A 17,098-nucleotide genomic window follows, 5' to 3' on the forward strand; every position below is an offset into this window, starting at 1 on the left:
ACCCGTTACCTCCCAAAAATAAATAGATGTCTGGTTTTTATAGGAAATTTGTCAAGGAAACAAAGTCTAGAAGACCACGAAAGGATTTGATGCTTATGGAAAAAGTTATTAAGCAACAACCGATTGATGCCCTGAAGATTAATGAAAATTTTACTTTTCATAGCATTTTCATAACAGCAGGTTGACGGTCGAATTATATACAAAATCTTCAATTTTCTCTTATTATGTGCAAAAGAAGACTCAATTTATCTCTCAAAACTCTTGCCAAGTGGCCAAACAGCATAGAAAAATGATTTAGACACAATAAGAGAAGATCAAAACAAAATTGCATATAATTGGACAACCAACAACAGTGGTGCTAGAAAAAATGAACATTTTATCAATCGTCAGAGCATCAATTGGTTTCAGCTTAATAACTTTTTTCTCAAGCCTCAGATCGTTTCGTAGTTTTCGAGACATTGTTTCTGTGTTAAATTTCCTACAAAAACCACATAACGGTTTATTTTTAGGAAGCAATGGGCGACTCCTGGAGCAATTATTTTGTGAAAGTTAATTTTTCCATATAAAATCCCTAGTAAACTTTAAACAGTGGGCGCAAAAATATAGTTTCAGGTATCAAGCTAAGAATTTGCATAGTTGGTCGGTGTTAAGTCAGACAGGACTAAGTAACAATTTATTGATTTCGATAAAAACGAGTTTAAAGTTTGAATCGCAGCATCCTTTACATGATAATTGGAAATTACTTTTTGCCATAATTCTTGCTTATTGTTATATATTTCAAATCTGGCAAAAGTCGAATGTAGCTGAAGAAATTCTGTATCCAATGTTATCAATATCTCATTTTTTGATGTTTTGCGACTTAGTCCGGTCTGATTTAACACCGACCAGTTGTTCTAGGACCCAAAAAGTTGCTCGTAGCTGGAATCTATTTTTTGTCCCACCCTACTTTCAGTTTGTCTTAGTGGAATGTTATACAACTTTTGTTGTATTCACATATCTATGCGAAATTGTTTAAACACCCAAACGGGAAGTCTTTCTTCAGGGATATTGTAATATACATTTCTTACCAGTTTAATTTTCTTAGTCTTATAGACTTATTCGGCTGTGTTGGTATTGTGCCATTTTGATGTTTGAATTGAGAGGCAAACAAACCGCTTCTGGGCTTAAGTGGAGTGCGGTAGTATAAAAGTGCGCGGTCTCAGTGTGCGTATTTTAAACGTCAGAGGGGGCGCCAAACTGAGACTCCGCCAAGGAAGCCAGAAGACCACGCTACGGTCATAGTGACATCGAGGGAACCGTGACTGAAATTCACCAAAAATAAAATAGCATTACAGGGGTTGTAGAAGACAAATTAAACACAAATATAAACCACATTATTTTTGTTCCAGGTCCTGTTTTCTTAACGTTAAAAAGTGATTGTTTCAGAACTATTGGTAATTTTACCACGAATTTGGGAACAAATTTTTTCCGTGCAACTTCCTGGACGCTCTCGGAACAACATGAAGGGTGCCCAATTCTTCACAGCTCTACCATAGAGCGCTTCGAACATTTCTTAAGGGAATATCAAAGCTTATTCTCGACCAGTTTGAACGTTTGAAGTTGTATATCCACACGGAGCGGGTCGATGCAATGAAATTTGCTAGTATATTTCCTGCAAGAATCATCCGAATGTTGAAACAATGCAATTAATGTAGGTAGTAATTCGTGGTAAAAAAGTATACAGATAGACGAACTTTGCCCAAAATGACATAGTTTGCAAGAGAAACCTCGTTAAAGATACCCGATGCGATGCATATTTCGATAAACAACCATACAACTCCTTTGTTCAGTTTGCCGGTAACACATGGTAATTTACAACATAAGTTTATTGTCCTATGGAAGGCCTCTTAAATTAGTTTGATATTATTCTACCAGGCATGACGGAGGCTGCAACCAAGCAAGTTACTTTGTTGTTGAACGACGAATGGCCAGAAATTTCCTATTATCTTAAATGTATGTGTCGCTTCTGTTTCTGGTCTCCGAAGACAATTAATTAAATTTTACTAAATTAATTGCATTTGAGCCTTTGAGCGGTGTCTTATGATTGAAAGTTGGCAAACGCCACCGTCGGTTGGAAAATTATACATATGTGGTCGAATGGGTGGCGTAAATGTAACCATGATTATGTACCAGATGCACTCTGTTTTTACAGCTGAGAGATTACATGTTTCTCTTATTTTGATATTATTCCTTCAGGGCACTCGTTGGGCAGTTCCAACTTTAATGGTGACGTAGCTCATATGAGCATTTCTTCTTCTGTGAAACTGGCAGCTACTGCATCATGATGATACGACAGTTGATACCATATGTAGGTTCACCAGGCGCATAATGCTCAGAAGGGGTCGGCGGATGTTTTGCTGTTACATGAAGACAATTTCCATCCATCCCTTGTTCGGTTGGTGGAAAATGCCATTTGAACTAGCTGACGGTCCTAGGACTCAGTACAATGGAAGTTAAATTTATGTTTACTGCCCTGTAATTGAAGAGATATAAAGGAGCAGCATTGAACTTTATATTAAGATTAATTCAAGTTTCTTTACCAACTCGCATAAAATGAATTCGAATTACACAGGTAATAATACACTGTCTGTATTTATTCAGCATGGAAAATAAGCGATGTTAATTTTTGTTTTATTATTACTATTTTTTAAACTACGTTAAAGTAGGTTTGGTCATTCGAGTCTCTCTTAGGAGATTACAATGCCAATGTTTCATCTACAGTTACATATTTCATAAATTGTATTGGTTGTAGTAGGCATACCATGATCTGTCGGTTTGGAGGTAAGACGCTGGATTTATAAACCAGTTTTCTGTTCGAGCTCCAGCTAGAAAAGATTCTTATTGGTCCGTAGAATCGCTGCTCTTGCCCTGCAATTGTCCATTACATTAAGAATCGACAAAGCACTGTCGAAACGGAACGCCAAGCTCCGTAACGAAATTTAGTACCAAGAATTTGCTTTGTCTCCTGCTCTTTAACATATATGTGCTTTTTTATTAGCATCCTGTACTTTTTTTTTCTCATAAAACGTTTATTTGACACGGCATTTGCAAAAGCTTTTTTACGCCGGGGTTTTTTACATAACATGTTTCAAAAGTTCTTAAGAAGTATCCTGTATTGGTCGTAGACGTTCATTCATCTTCCAGATATTCCAATAATTTGTTTTCAACAGCTTGTGAAATTGTGAAAGTTAATCTTAGATTCGGATAGCGACATTCGTGCGAATTGCACCTTTCAGTAGATGTACTATTTCGTGAATAATTACTGTGCTATTCGATTTCATTGTGGATCACAGCAACATCGGAGTAAGGAAGGATTAAAGTAACGCGTTATATCCAACACTTTCCTGATCCTGGCATATTGACGTGTTAAACGACACTATTTGCCATTTTCACACCTTGTTATATACATTGTTAATGGTGTCAGACATCATCACTTGCGATCACATTTCAAAACTGAGAATGAGCATTAGATAAATGCTCTCATGGTTTAATGTGTAGTCATTCATCGTGGACTTGACTTGCTAAGCTTTGGACAACATGTTTAGATTTTCACAGCTTACAAGTGTAGCCATGTCGACGGGCAACCATTACTCAACTGCAGCGAACGTTACAAGAACTTAAGCACTTTTTCTCATGCTTGGTTTGTTACATTTCTTCACACCCCAGTAATCGTCTAACGAGGTTGATTTTCCCCACTACTGGTGACAAGTTTGGCCGGGCAGCTTCGTGTAGTGGTGAACTATGCATTAGCACTAGACCGATTGCACATTCCAGCAGCCTGCAAGAAGGTTAAATAAAACCAAGCCAGAATGCCTCACAGAACTGGAGCCAATGTACTGCGATAAATTTAACCATTATTTCCGGACAATTTATCCATTTGGATGCTTCCGAAAATCAAATGAAATGCCATTAGAGCTAAAGCTTGACTGCACTCCGTCCTGCGTGTCGTGGGATGCCAATTTGATTTAGAGTGCCTGCAAGAAAAATTTAAAAAATGAATGATTTGTTGACTTTGGTTGCTTTGGCCTACATTGCATCTCATCGTTTTTTATTAGGAAATGGTGGTAGAAGATAATAGTTGGTAACAATTACTACAGAATTGTGGAGCGTTGGCTGTACAGAGGAGTCTTTGCACATTAAAAATATCACTCCATTTAGTCCACTATATGTATTACATTCAAATAATAAAACAAGGGTTGTATACAGGGTCAGTCCACGTTGACATTAAAAATGTAACTTTTTCAAGAGCGTGAAATATAATTAGCGAATGAATTTTAATCTATCACAACTATTCACTCATGTTCTAGCAGGAGAGTAAGCTGCTCCCACATTTTGCCTTTCTCATATAAAGAAAGGCTATGTATTCACTCTAAAAATCGACCTTCTAACTGAGGCCCGGAGGGCTGAGTGTCATATATCATTCGATTCAGTTCGTCGAGATCGGGAAATGTATGTGCGTGTATGTACGTTTTTTCTGAGAGCAGAAAAAACTTTCAGTAAAGCACTGAGAATGCACGAAAAAAATGTACAAAACCGTATTCAGCGAACGGGTTTGGGCTGCCACCACCCGATCCGTTAAGAACCACTAATATTGCCCAGAATCTGATTCTTCACCGGCTCTACCTTACGGCATTACTTTTATGTGCATAGCACTCACTCTAATTCAACTACTTAGTAGTTAGTTCCTACAGTACGGTTACAGCACCACTCCTCGACACACCACTAGTTCTCCACTGTCCACACAGACTGGAAATTTCTGCATGGCAATCAGAAAGCTGGATGCAGGTCGAGACTTAGTGCACTTCCCCTAAGAAGACAATCTGGGTGGCAAACTTCAATTTGGCTATTTTAGCAAGCCCTTCGGCTCTTTGAGCCATTTAGCACCACGAATCGGCTCCCTTGTGTCATTTAGCACCACTTACTTGATGAGCTCCCGGCGTGTTGGCGAACTACTCGGTCTAGTCCCTAACGGTGGACCTAGCCTACTCCGACGGAGAATTCCCGAGAGAGAAGTTCTCCCGAAACCGAGCCAACCACTCAGGTTTCGAGGTCAGTTCGGCGATTTTGGTGCAGCAGTGCGTCCGGTTCGCTGGTGCCCCAACGACCCGCGACTGGTGGTGTCTCGTCGCTGTCTACTCAGTCTAGTCCCCGGCGGTGAATCTAGTTTACACCGACGGAGAGTTCCCCGGCGAAGGAAGTTCTCCCGATTCCTATTCTTCTTTGGTTTTAGCATAACAACTTCTTGAGTCCTGTCCGGTACCATTTAGCATCTCAACTCCTTTAGGTCCTTTGGTTCCCTTCTCGTTCCATTTCGCTCTACTTCCCCGATGAGCCATTCGGCTCAAGACTTTACTAAAATATTTTTCGCGAACTAGTCAATCTTTTCCCCGACGATGGATCTAGCCTACTCCAACACGACGGAGAATTTCTCGGCGAGAGAGGTTCTCCCGAGCTCGGCGGTAGATTTCTCCTGATACCGATGTTCGTTTCTGTCATTTTACTTCCCTCTTTGTCCCTATTTATTAGATCTTGTTCCCTGGTTGTGGATCTAGCCTACTCAACGGGCAAGGCAGTAGGTGCTGAGGTGCACTTGGCGATTCCGGGTGGAGCGTTGCTTCCGGTTCAGTGGCGCCCCACTGCCCACTGCTAGCTATTCAACGCGATCTACTCGGTCTAATCTCCGGTGGTGGATCTAGCCTACTCACGAGCTATTCGGTAGGGTGTCCAAGTCGGTCCGGCGATGCCAGTGAATCCCGTCGTCCGGTTCACTAACGCTCGGACGACCTGAACCCGTTGCTACGTCACGAGCTACTGAACTGGTCCCCAGCGGTGAACCTAGTCTACACCGTCAGAGAGTTCCCCGGCGGCGGTAATTCTCCTGAAACCCGATTCGTGGTTTCACATCGGCGTTCTAACCAATGGCGCTACTTTGTTGGTCCCTTCGCCACTTCCTCTGCAGATCGGAGAATATACTCGTAATCACTCTGTTGACTGCGTCTTCAACGATATTATCCACTGTCACACCAGGCATACCCCTTCGGACTTCTTCGAATCTAGGGCATTCAAAGTCAACGTGGAGGGGTGGGTTTTTGCACCACAAAATGGATTAAAATAGGTTCTTCGTCAGTTCCTTCGAATTTTTTTTAATAATTAGCGAATTATCTTCGATTCAAAAGAAGTTCTTATAGGGTCTAATTTGTATGATTTTCAGTAGTAAGTCGGAGTTGTTCGACATCCATTTAAGATAAAATGAAAACATTGAGAATGCGAAGGAAGAGACATAAATTACGTGAGATATAAGAAAGTCAGGAGATAGTAAAGTAAAAATTTGGTCACCTATCTTTTCTCGGTGTATGGCAGGATGCTACTGATAGCAAATGGCTAAAAGAGTGTGTAAAAATCTTCAACAGTAACAAATCATAAAAGCACCTTTGTTTTATTCTCTTGTGCAAAAAGAATGTTGCAACGGCATTTGCACTGGTGAAAAAAATCTTTTGACAGGGGTCTGCCACAGCGTAGTTAGTGAATAGATTGCCTTATGCGCAGCTCTCCTGGATTCGATTCCCAACCCCGTACATACACACTTAGAAAAAATCGTGTGAATTTACGTGACATATACTAGTATCAAAAATGACTTACTTTTACGCTTCATTTTAATGTAACATGGCGTTTAATTTCGCAAATCATGTAATTTTACGCCACATATGGCGTTTGTTCTAAATGGCAGTGCGTGTAATTTTATGTCATTGCCCATGTAAAGTATATGTTTCATGAAAAATTAAACGGAGCGCGGTTATATTTCGTCATTTCGTGAATTACGGTTTACTAAATTATGTCATGTTTGCAATAACGTCAACGATACAATTCATATTTTTTGGTGTGTAGGGTTAGAGATTTTTCAAAAGAGTTTTTTCTAACCCAGAAAAATAGGCAAATGACTCTAGGGTTAAAAACTCTATAATCGAAATACAAAAAATAAGGTTATGTAGCGTAATAGATAATCCACCAATCAGGTCACAGTTTCCAAAAGTTGTCTCCCCAGTATACTGGTCTTGATATGAAGTGTACTGAATAAATACTCCGTCTGTTATCTTCAAGCACCTAACGTCAACTTATTTTACGAAATTTCGGTTTCCCGCGACGCATTCGAAGGATTGTCAGTGAATTAGTTTTCAGAATTCATAGATAAATGTAAAACGGTATGGAATGAAATTGCTTAAAATTTTTCCGCCTGATGTGTTAATTCGGCTCAATTTTTCATCAGGTATTTCGCCTTCTGTGCCAACTGTGCACAAAAATGATTAATCGGGGGGACTGAAAGGGGTGTAATTCTTAAAGGTTTGTAACTGAAACTGCCTTGTTGAATCAGCAAAACTTCTTATATGTTTATCTATAAACGAGGAAGCTGCAAGGTAACGATACTACCCGTCTTCCTAATTCACGAATGAACATTGTCTTATCGACGTGAATATCTCGCTCATTCAGTTTGTGTCAGTGGAATGTTAAGCAACTTCTGTTGTATTTAGTTGGCTATGTAAGATTGTTCATTCTGTAAACCGGAAGTCTTTCTTCAGGGACATTGTATTATACATTACTTAACGGCTGGATTGTCTTACATTTACTTAATATTTATTCGCTGACAATGTTGCTAGCTTGATAAATGCTGCAACTTTCAACAATTGCCACAACTTTCAACATTTTTTTTCACCTACGCAGGCTTGTAGCGTAAAGTTGGTAGGGTTGGCAATCGCCACGGACGCCAGCCTGAGGAGAGCGCTAAAATCTTGATCTGCTTCATAGGCTTAGTGGGGCTAATTAATAATAAAAGTACAATTTCCATGTATACACTAAATTATCGTTCTAAAATCGACCTGAAAACGAGCCAAAGTTAACACCAAAAAGGCGCAAAACTGAGACCCCGCCAAGGGCGCCAGAAGACCGCGCTGGTGATTGAAATTGTTATCTAGATTGTTTTAGACGCATGTAATGATGCTTTTTCATATATACGTTAAATCAAATTAAAAAAATGCCCCCACGCAAAACTGAATTTCTACACCTCTGAAATACACATCTCAAATAGAAAAAAAGAAAATATTCTATTCACAACGTTACATAAATTCAAAACACCGGATTGCGATCAACTCATTAAAGAGGAGTCTGTGTAGTGCCGGTGTCATACTTTAGCCCAAAAGAGGTTTATAAGATAAGTATAGGGTGAGGGGTGTACTGCCCAGTAATTCAAATCGAAATTTAGAGAATATAATCGGCCCCATTCCTAGTCCTACCAGCAATGGTAGCTCCAAATTTGAACCAAACTGGACAAAGTGTTTAATGTTTGTGTGAGATTTTCGACAGTTTGCATAATGTGGGGATAGGTTGCACCAACTCTCAACAGCAAACTCAATTTTTTGTATAATCAGCTTTAAGCTATAATTAGAGTTTATTAATAATGATTGCATGTGACATATAGTATAAAGTATGCTTACAAATTTGGTGACCGTAAGAATCCAGTGGAAGGAATAGGTCGTTACTGTCCCACACGTGTGGATTGGATCTGGTGATTTTATTAATAAATTGTGATGAAGAATTCACCATGTTGTACTCCTTCTTCGAATGACTGTACAGATTTTTCACCCTTACGTTGTCTCAACTGACGTTCTCGTACGTCAGTGCCACCATCCGGTGCTGCGCCGCGTCGAGCACGTGACTGCGATCGGCAGCGTTGCCGATACGAGGGGTTCTGTCGGCACATACCCCCGCTCGTAAACCTAGGTGAAGTTCCGGAACGCGAGGAGCAGGTTTACTTTCATCAAAGACGTCCAACACAGCCAGCTTCACGGCTGGTCTTCGAATGATCCCCGTCGAGGTTCGCACCAACGCTTGCCGCACTCTGCCATCTCGTCCTGGGATGGTCGTCTCAATCCGTCCCCGAATCCACTAGTTCCTTGCCGTCCCACCAACCACCAAGACCAGATCGCCGATTTCCAGATCCTTAACGTCGTGGAATCATTTGCATCTGCGTGTGATAGCTGGAAGGTATTCCTTCAGCCACCTGCGCCAGAACTCTTCGGTGATGAGTCTGGCTAATTTCCAACTACTTCTAAGGGCCATACGACAGTCCACCGCCTTCGTTGGGAGGAATTTGCAGCTGGATGAGTTTCCCAACAAAAAATGGTTAGGCGTCAGCGCTTCTTGATCTGCATGTTCTAGTGGGATATAAGTGAGTGGTCTGGAGTTTATCATTGATTCCGCTTCAAGTAGGATCGTTTCGAGTGTCTCATCGTCTGGCCGACGAGGACCGTTCAGCACTGCCTCAGTCGCCACCTTAACAGAGCGAACAAGCCTTTCCCACACACCGCCCATGTGTGGTGTTGCTGGTGGGATGAACTTCCACGTAGTCTGCACCGTAGTGAATTTCTCGAGCAGCGCCTTGTTTGCTTCGGTGTGTGCCTTTAACTCGTTGCTCGTGCCTTGGAAGCAAGTCGCATTATCGGACCAGAACTCCTTCGGTATACCGCGGCGCGATACAAAACGTTGGACCGCCATAAAGCACGACGCTGTGCTCAATGAATGTACCACCTCCAAGTGTATAGCTCTGGTGGCGAGACAGGTGAAAATGGCCATCCACCGCTAGGCATTGCGGTGGATGACCATTTTCACCTTAACCACCTTAACCAGCACCGGACCGAAGTAATCCAACCCAGTAAATGTGAAGGGTTGAACGAAAGCCTTCAAGCGCATCTCAGGAAGCGGGGCCATGGCAGGTGGTGTCGGTGAAGCCTTCACGATGCGACACCATGTACATTTGCTCACAACTTTGTCCAACAGCCGTCTCAGCTTCGGGATTTCAAAACGTTGGCGAATTTCGTTGAAGATGGTCTCTCGGTGGGCGTGGCGGTAGCGACGATGGAACCAGTCTACAATTAAAAAGGTAATTAGGTGTTGATTGGGGAGGATTACAGGGAACTTAGCTTCGGTCGGCGCGTAAGGTGCAGCACCGATTCGGCCTCGACTCCGCAGGATTCCTCTTTCGTCGAGAAAAGGCCATTTAGTGTAAATATCACTGGACCTCTCTACGATTTGGTGACGCTGTTCGGGTGGTCCTTGCGTTTTGATGAGAACGGCGATTTCGTCCGGAAACATTTCACCTTGTGCTGCCTTCCATAGCGCTTCTTCTGCACGTCGTAGTTCGTCGCTGGTTAGGATGCTGCGTTCCAATACTTGACCTTCCTTTTTCCGACAAATGTTGTCTAAAAAACGTAGCACGTATGCTGCTGCTCGGTGCATTTTAGTCCATTGGCCGAAACGAGCGAAATTCATTATTGGGGCAAAATGAGCTAAGTGGCACTGAGTTGGTCGTAAGAAGATTATCAAGGTTTTTGGGGAACGGTGAGCGGAAGTAGCATCTCGGTATACGAAGAGTGTTCAGCTGCGGAAAAAGATTTGACCATTGTTGCCAGCGTTCATTGATTTCATCCGGTACTTTCTGGTCCCACTCTGTTCCTTTCGCCCAGATATCCTGAAGGAGGATTTTACTGTGCACGAGGAAGAATGCGATAAATCCTAGTGGATCGAACAAGCTCATGACCACCCGGGCTATCTCTCGTTTAGTGGGAATATGATTATCGAGAAGAATAAACTGCAGGTCTTCTCTTAACCCCACGGCGTACACGAACACATCCTCGTATGGTAACCAGTTCATTCCAAGGACCGACTCAGATTTCCCCCCCGTTCCAGATCTAGGTTCTTCTGCTCTAGCTCATCCGTCTCTCCTATTTTCTGCAGAACTTCGGTCTCGTTAGACAGGAAGTGCCGTAAGGTGAAGCCACCTTTCGAGTGTACCAGCTTGACATCGTTTACCACCGCGATCGCCTCGTTGACCGACTCAAAGCTATCCAGGTAGTCGTCAACATAGTGGTTTTTTTTATGGCTACGGCAGCTCGTGGATACTCAGTCGCAAACTCGTCAGCGTTGAGATTTTTCACGAACTGTGCTGATGCTGGCGAGCAGGTGGAACCGAATGTTACGACGTCCATCACGTACACTTGGGGGTGGTCTGATGGGCGTTCTCGGAATAGAAATCGCTGAGACTGGCAATCGGGAGCTCGTATTTTAATCTGATGGAACATCTGCATGATGTCTCCACACACTGCAACGGGATATTGACGGAACTGATAGAGAACTCTTGGAAGATAAGTCAGGAGGTCTGGTCCTTTAAGTAATTTTGAATTGAAGGACACATCACCCACTTTGGCTGCTGCGTCCCAGATTAATCGTAGCTTCTCTGGCTTTCGAGGGTTAGTAACGAAACCCAGGGGAAGGTACCATACACGTCCGAATTCAACGGATGTCAGTTCTTCCAGATTTGCTTTATGAGCATAGCCCTTGCGCTCGTATTCATAGATTTGCTCACGAACTCGCTTCTCTAGTGACGGATCCTTTTGGAGTTTTCGTTCCAGCCCCTCTAGTCGCCGCAAGGCCATTGGGTAGCTGTCTGGGAAATTCGGATTATTTGTTCTCCAAAGCAACCCGGTTTCGTAGCCAGATCCGGACGATAGGCGCCTCGTTGTATCCACTAGCAGCTGCCTGGCACGCTTGTCATCGTCGGACTCAGGGACCTCGCACAAATGGGAAATACCAGCTTTATCTAAAGTGAAGAAATCGCGGAGTTGCTCGTTCAATTCCCGATCCGGGACACTGCTTCAACATGAAAATTTACCACTGCCGTTTGCGACGGTTGGTCAGGTATGCATCCATAAATACTCCATCCCAGCCGGCATTTTGCACCGATTGGGTCGCTAGGTCCTCCTTCTCGCAACTTCAGGGGAACGCATAGCCTCAAGTTGTCTAGACCTATCAGTAGCTTGGGCTGAACCAGTTCATAGTCCTGCAACGGAAGACCACGTAGATGGGGAAAGTTTTTGGCCAAATTTCCATATTTTAATGATTGGGAAGGTAGAACCAGGCGGCTAACTGTACGAGTGCCAACGAGCTTGTATTGAGCGCCACATCCCTTACCGGAGATATCAACCTGCACACGTTGTGACTTCGGCTCGACCCGCTTTACATTTCCGGTCCACTGAAGTGTGAGTGGTTCCGTATGACCTTCGACCCCCAGCTGCTTTGCAACAGATTCTTCTAATAGAGTGTACGAAGAGCCTTCATCGATGAATGCGAAGGTGGTTAGTCGATTGCTGTCGCTAGATAGAACGACAGGCACGATGCGAAAGAGTGGCCATGTAAGGTCACCAGAAAACACGTGACTAGCTGATACGCCTACGTTTTCGGTGGGAGGGGATGAGCAATGTAGGAGAGTGTGGTGTTTCTGGCGACACCCCTCAATTCCACACCCGTTCCATGATCTACATGGCCATTTTCCATGACTATTGAGGCAGGTTCTGCAAAACCCTTTTTGCTGGACCAGTTTCCATCGCTCGTCCAAACTTGCGCCTTTAAACTGGTGACAGTCCGCCATCGAGTATGACCAACACGGCCACATGCCCCGCACGGCTTTCCAGATTTGAAGTTATTAGAAGCACTACCAGTTGCGACTGCGGAAGTTCGCTCATTGGAGTGAGTATGAATGACACCGGTTTCTCTTGGCTTCCGTTTTTCGTGTCTAAGAGCACTCTCTAGTCCAGGAATCTCGAAGGAAACCTCACTCGCAGCGATGACCAGACCGGACATGAATTCCCCGAACGTTTCAAGGTTAGCTGGTTGGCTTTTATTTTTGTAGATGGCCCAATCCAATCGCATCGAGCCTGGTAACTTCTCTACGAAATCCTGCATTAGCGTCGGGTTTGAAAGGTGGTTTTGCTGGCCAGCTGCTTTAAGATGATCCACTAAGTTCTGAACCAAGAGGCCAAAACTGATAAGCGTTTCCAACTGGTCGTGCCTTGGGGCCGGTACGTACTGAATTTCGCTTATCAGCGATCGAATTATTAGCTCCGGTCTTCCGTAGAGCGTGCGCAGGGTATTGATAACGTGCGGCACACTGGCGGGCAGAAGTAAACGGCTACGTACCGATTCAAGGGCATGTCCCTTCAGGCATCGTTGGAGGCGGACTAGATTCTCTGCATCCGAGTATCCGCAGGCGACAGTCGACTGCTCGAAGTTGGATATAAATATTGGCCACTCTTCTGGGTTCCCGTTAAAAGTTGGTAAATCCTTTCCCAAAATGTACCGTGCGGCAATCTGCTCTTGTGTTAGCGTTTGGTTTCGGCAAAGGAGAGTGTACGCGAGAAACTGGTACGTTCTGCAGCTTCTGAACAGGTTTCGATGGGCGTGGTGCGGGAGGATGAGGTAGTTCGAGGGGATGTGAGTGCTTTGAGAGTGCTGATATATGACTAGCTGAATAATCGTCTGCTGGGTCTTCAGGAACATCTTCGCCATCTGGATCAACGGATTGATCATCGTCGCCGTTGTTCTCTTGATTTCTCTCCGATCCTCCAGTATTTGCTGAGGAATCCAGCCAGTTTTTCACTTTGCTTCCCATATCCGAAATCGAACTACTTCTGCTGCTCGTTTGCGCCTGCTGTCGGATGATTTCTTGCCGCTTTTGGAAAGACTCCTTCCTAATTTGTTGCTGCATCCTTTTTAGTGCCAACTCCTCCTTCAGTTTGCGCTCACGTAGGTCCCGTTCCTCTTGGGCGAGCTTTCGTTTTTAATCCAACTGGCGCTCTTCTTCCTTTAGCTGCCACTGCTTGATCTCGTTCTGTTCCAAAAGCTCATATTAATTCAGCCGAAGTTCTTCTTCGACGAATTTCAGTTTTTCTTCTAACAGTGCCACACGGACACTTGAAGTAGTGCTCTTCGGCGGGTCGGGATTCTTCTTTCCTCTTCTTGAGCCCGCTTTTGACGTCGTTTTTGATCCCTTCAATGGACGTGTTTCCCCCGAAGATCTTGACGAGCTGCTCAATGAACGGTTCCTGCTTGGCCTCACACAGCTTGCAGGTGTATGTGATACTGCGCTGCTTTACCTGCTCATTTACTCCGGCACATCCGAAATGCTCCCAGAGTTTGCAGATGCTGCACTGGACCATCTCTGCCTCGGCGGCGTCTGGACGGTCGCAGGACTGGCAGTTCCTTGCTGTGTGTGATGGTGGGGAGTCTTCCATTCTCGTTTCCACTTGCCCGATCAAATTTCTTAAAGAAATGTGGGGATAGGTTGCACCAACTCTCAACAGCTCAATTTTTTGTATAATCAGCTTTAAGCTATAATTAGAGTTTATTAATAATGATTGCATATGACATATAGTATAAAGTATGCTTACAAATTTGGTGACCGTAAGAATCAAGTGGAAGGAATAGGTCGTTACTGTCCCACACGTGTGGATTGGATCTGGAGATTTTATTAATAAATTGTGATGAAGAATTCACCATGTGGTAGTCCTTCTTCGAATGACTGTACAGATTTTTCACCCTTACGTTGTCTCAACTGACGTTCTCGTACGTCAGTGCCACCATCCGGTGCTGCGCCGCGTCGAGCAGCGTGACTGCGATCGGCAGCGTTGCCGATACGAGGGGTTCTGTCGGCACACATAAGGATATCCAACTATCTCGCATTTTTACCACTAGGAGGCTGCATGCATTTGATTATTCCAGGAAACGGAAATGAGAAAGATAATTTTATTGCCTGCAACTTTACCGAAGACTGCAAGTCAATTCTGCTTTAATAGCAGATGTTATCAAACTTTCAACCAAGTAGTATTACGTACGTATTGAGGAATCAGTTTTCAATAGATGTGTATGAATGGCATTTTTGGAAAAAAAATTCATATTTTGACTAGAAATTTTAAGTTCTCAGTTTTGTTACATTTTTTTTGAAAAACTTATTCTCCATAATATTAAAACTTCAAAGATGGCAGCTTCGTAATTATGCCATTTGGACAGTAAGTTAGATTTTCACCAAATCCCCACCAAACCGAATTTTTGTCTACCCCGGTGACTCCAAGTAACTAGAAACAAAAACGTTCTACACTCGTCACAAGAAACTTCTTCGAATACTGCCTATCTATTATAATACATTGAAGACCCGATTTGATCAGCCCCCAATTTTATCAGCCTCATACGAAAATATGTTTGATGGGTTCTAGCAGACAAACAAAGCTGAATTTGAGTTAACCCTTTCTTTTTTTTATTCATTTCGTTTATTTGATAGGCACAAATGCGTTAGCTTGGCGGTGCCAAATGCTTTTGTTTTTACATTTTGGATATCTTAAAACTAGGAGGTTACAATGTTGAAATATTTTTTTTACAAAGGAAAAGAAAGTTTACAGCTATCTTAAGACTAGAAATAAGATTCAATATACAAGAGAGGGCCAAAAGATTTGAAAAAATTTAAAACAAGGGATTCACTTTGATATACAAGAGGGGGAGTAATAGTTTTTTACGAAATATTTTACGGTTATCTTAAAACTAACAATATAGTTTAGTACACAAAAGGGGGAACAAATATTTATGAGAAATTTCACAGAAATCTTAAAACTAGGGATTCAATTCTATTTACAAGATGGAAGACAAGAGTTTCAATAAAGAGTAAAAATTATAGCTATCTTAAAACTAGGAATACAGAATACTAATTTGAATTTTTTAACTAAAACTTATGCTTGGTCAAGATATTCAGAGGGTGGCTTATTTCCGCATCAGTGTAGCAGCAGTTGTATCAAGGACAGGAGAGAGACAGGGAAAGAAGAGCAAAACTTGCAACTTTCGCTCGACCGGGGGGGGGGGGGTTAATAACCCTTTCTTGATCATGTTTCCTTTATCTTAAATATGAAAAAATGCAAAAAAAAATCATTTTTTAAAATTTTTTGCGCTAGAAGGCTATATTAAATAATCAGAAATAGTTATTAGACTACATCAAGGGAAGGGATGAATATTTTAACAGCTTCAGTTTATTATAAAGAAAAAAAATATCGCTATTTAGTCAATGTCCCCATTTTGTCAGCCTAAAATACACCATGGAGATGATAAGAACGGGTCTTTACTGTATTTATTATTGACATAAATACGCACATCCCATTTTTTTCAATTGCATCGAGCTACACTAATTTTTAGGTAGTTTTCAAGAGGTTATTTTATCGACTCCTTCCAAAATTCGGCGAACCTATTTAGGATACCCTTTTAACATAAACCATTCGTGCGATAGTTTATGTTAAAAGGGTATCCTAAATTAATTGGTATACTTAAGGGTTTATATGTTGCAGATAGAGAAAATTCATAAATTTTCGGCTTTCCTACACAATATTACAAAAGGTTCTTATACAACTGTTCCTAATAAGATTATGTAAATTATAAAGAATTTGAAAATTTTTAATAGCAGTGACGGAAGGTTATCGAAAAGTTTCGTGAAAAAGAAAATTCCAGCAATGATAATGATTTTCCCTAACGGGTTTCGAGAGCTTTTATTTGTTCTTTGGCATTATGATTGGGGATAATAATTCAGATCAAAGATACTACTGGGAAGTCATCCTTAGAAAAATTCGATATCGAAGTAAAGTTTAAACTATGCACTTCAGTGGTAGCGAGATATCAAGAGCTGAAATTTCAGTGTTTAGTTTTCAGCCGCGTTGGGAATTTGAGTAAACGCTATTGAGAGTATGAACTTCAAATCCATTCGAAAATTTGTTTTTCGAATTTTTTGACTCAGCACAACATATATAACCCCTTTAGGAAAATTCACAATGCATTGATTGAAGAATTCAGATATGTTATTAACGGAGCGTTAGCAATAATTCGTTTGTATTTCTATTTTAGGGACCATTTTTCCGCTTTTCCATTAAATTGCTTCAACCTTTTGCTTTCAACTGATATTGTCCTATGCTGATTTGAGCGATTCTCTGAATCCTGCCACTATCCCATGTAGTATGTGTTATCAAAAACATCGCGAAGCATCAAGTTCTAAATTTTTTCAATGGATATAATATCCGAAGAAAGTGACAAGAGTTATAAGAAATGTATCATCGCACTGTTAGGTGGATTAAAAGCCTTTTTCATTCTACCATTCACTTTTCGAAACGTGTTTTTCTTCCGTTGTACTCATCCAAGACGAAGTTTC

The 17,098-nt window shown here is 42.1% G+C and overlaps 3 protein-coding genes across 4 annotated transcripts in view; 1 reads left to right on the forward strand and 2 right to left on the reverse strand.

The window, feature by feature from the left end:
- LOC131689098 (somatomedin-B and thrombospondin type-1 domain-containing protein-like) overlaps window positions 1-17,098 on the forward strand; it is a 203,424-nt gene that overhangs the window by 26,030 nt on the left and 160,296 nt on the right. The gene's annotated exons all lie outside the window — the stretch shown is intronic.
- LOC131687375 (uncharacterized) lies at window positions 9,670-10,326 on the reverse strand. The gene has a single exon (XM_058971459.1). It carries the CDS (start codon window positions 10,324-10,326, stop codon window positions 9,670-9,672), a length of 657 nt encoding a protein of 218 aa, XP_058827442.1.
- Window positions 10,738-13,630, reverse strand: LOC131687376 (uncharacterized). Its single transcript, XM_058971460.1, has 5 exons — window positions 13,223-13,630; window positions 12,390-13,143; window positions 11,803-12,315; window positions 10,990-11,686; window positions 10,738-10,930 (listed from the first exon to the last, which is right to left on the reverse strand). The coding sequence occupies exons 1-5, from the start codon at window positions 13,628-13,630 to the stop codon at window positions 10,738-10,740; spliced, it is 2,565 nt and encodes an 854-aa protein (XP_058827443.1).

Source organism: Topomyia yanbarensis, chromosome 3 (assembly GCF_030247195.1).
Source record: "Topomyia yanbarensis strain Yona2022 chromosome 3, ASM3024719v1, whole genome shotgun sequence".
NCBI lineage: Eukaryota > Metazoa > Arthropoda > Insecta > Diptera > Culicidae > Topomyia > Topomyia yanbarensis.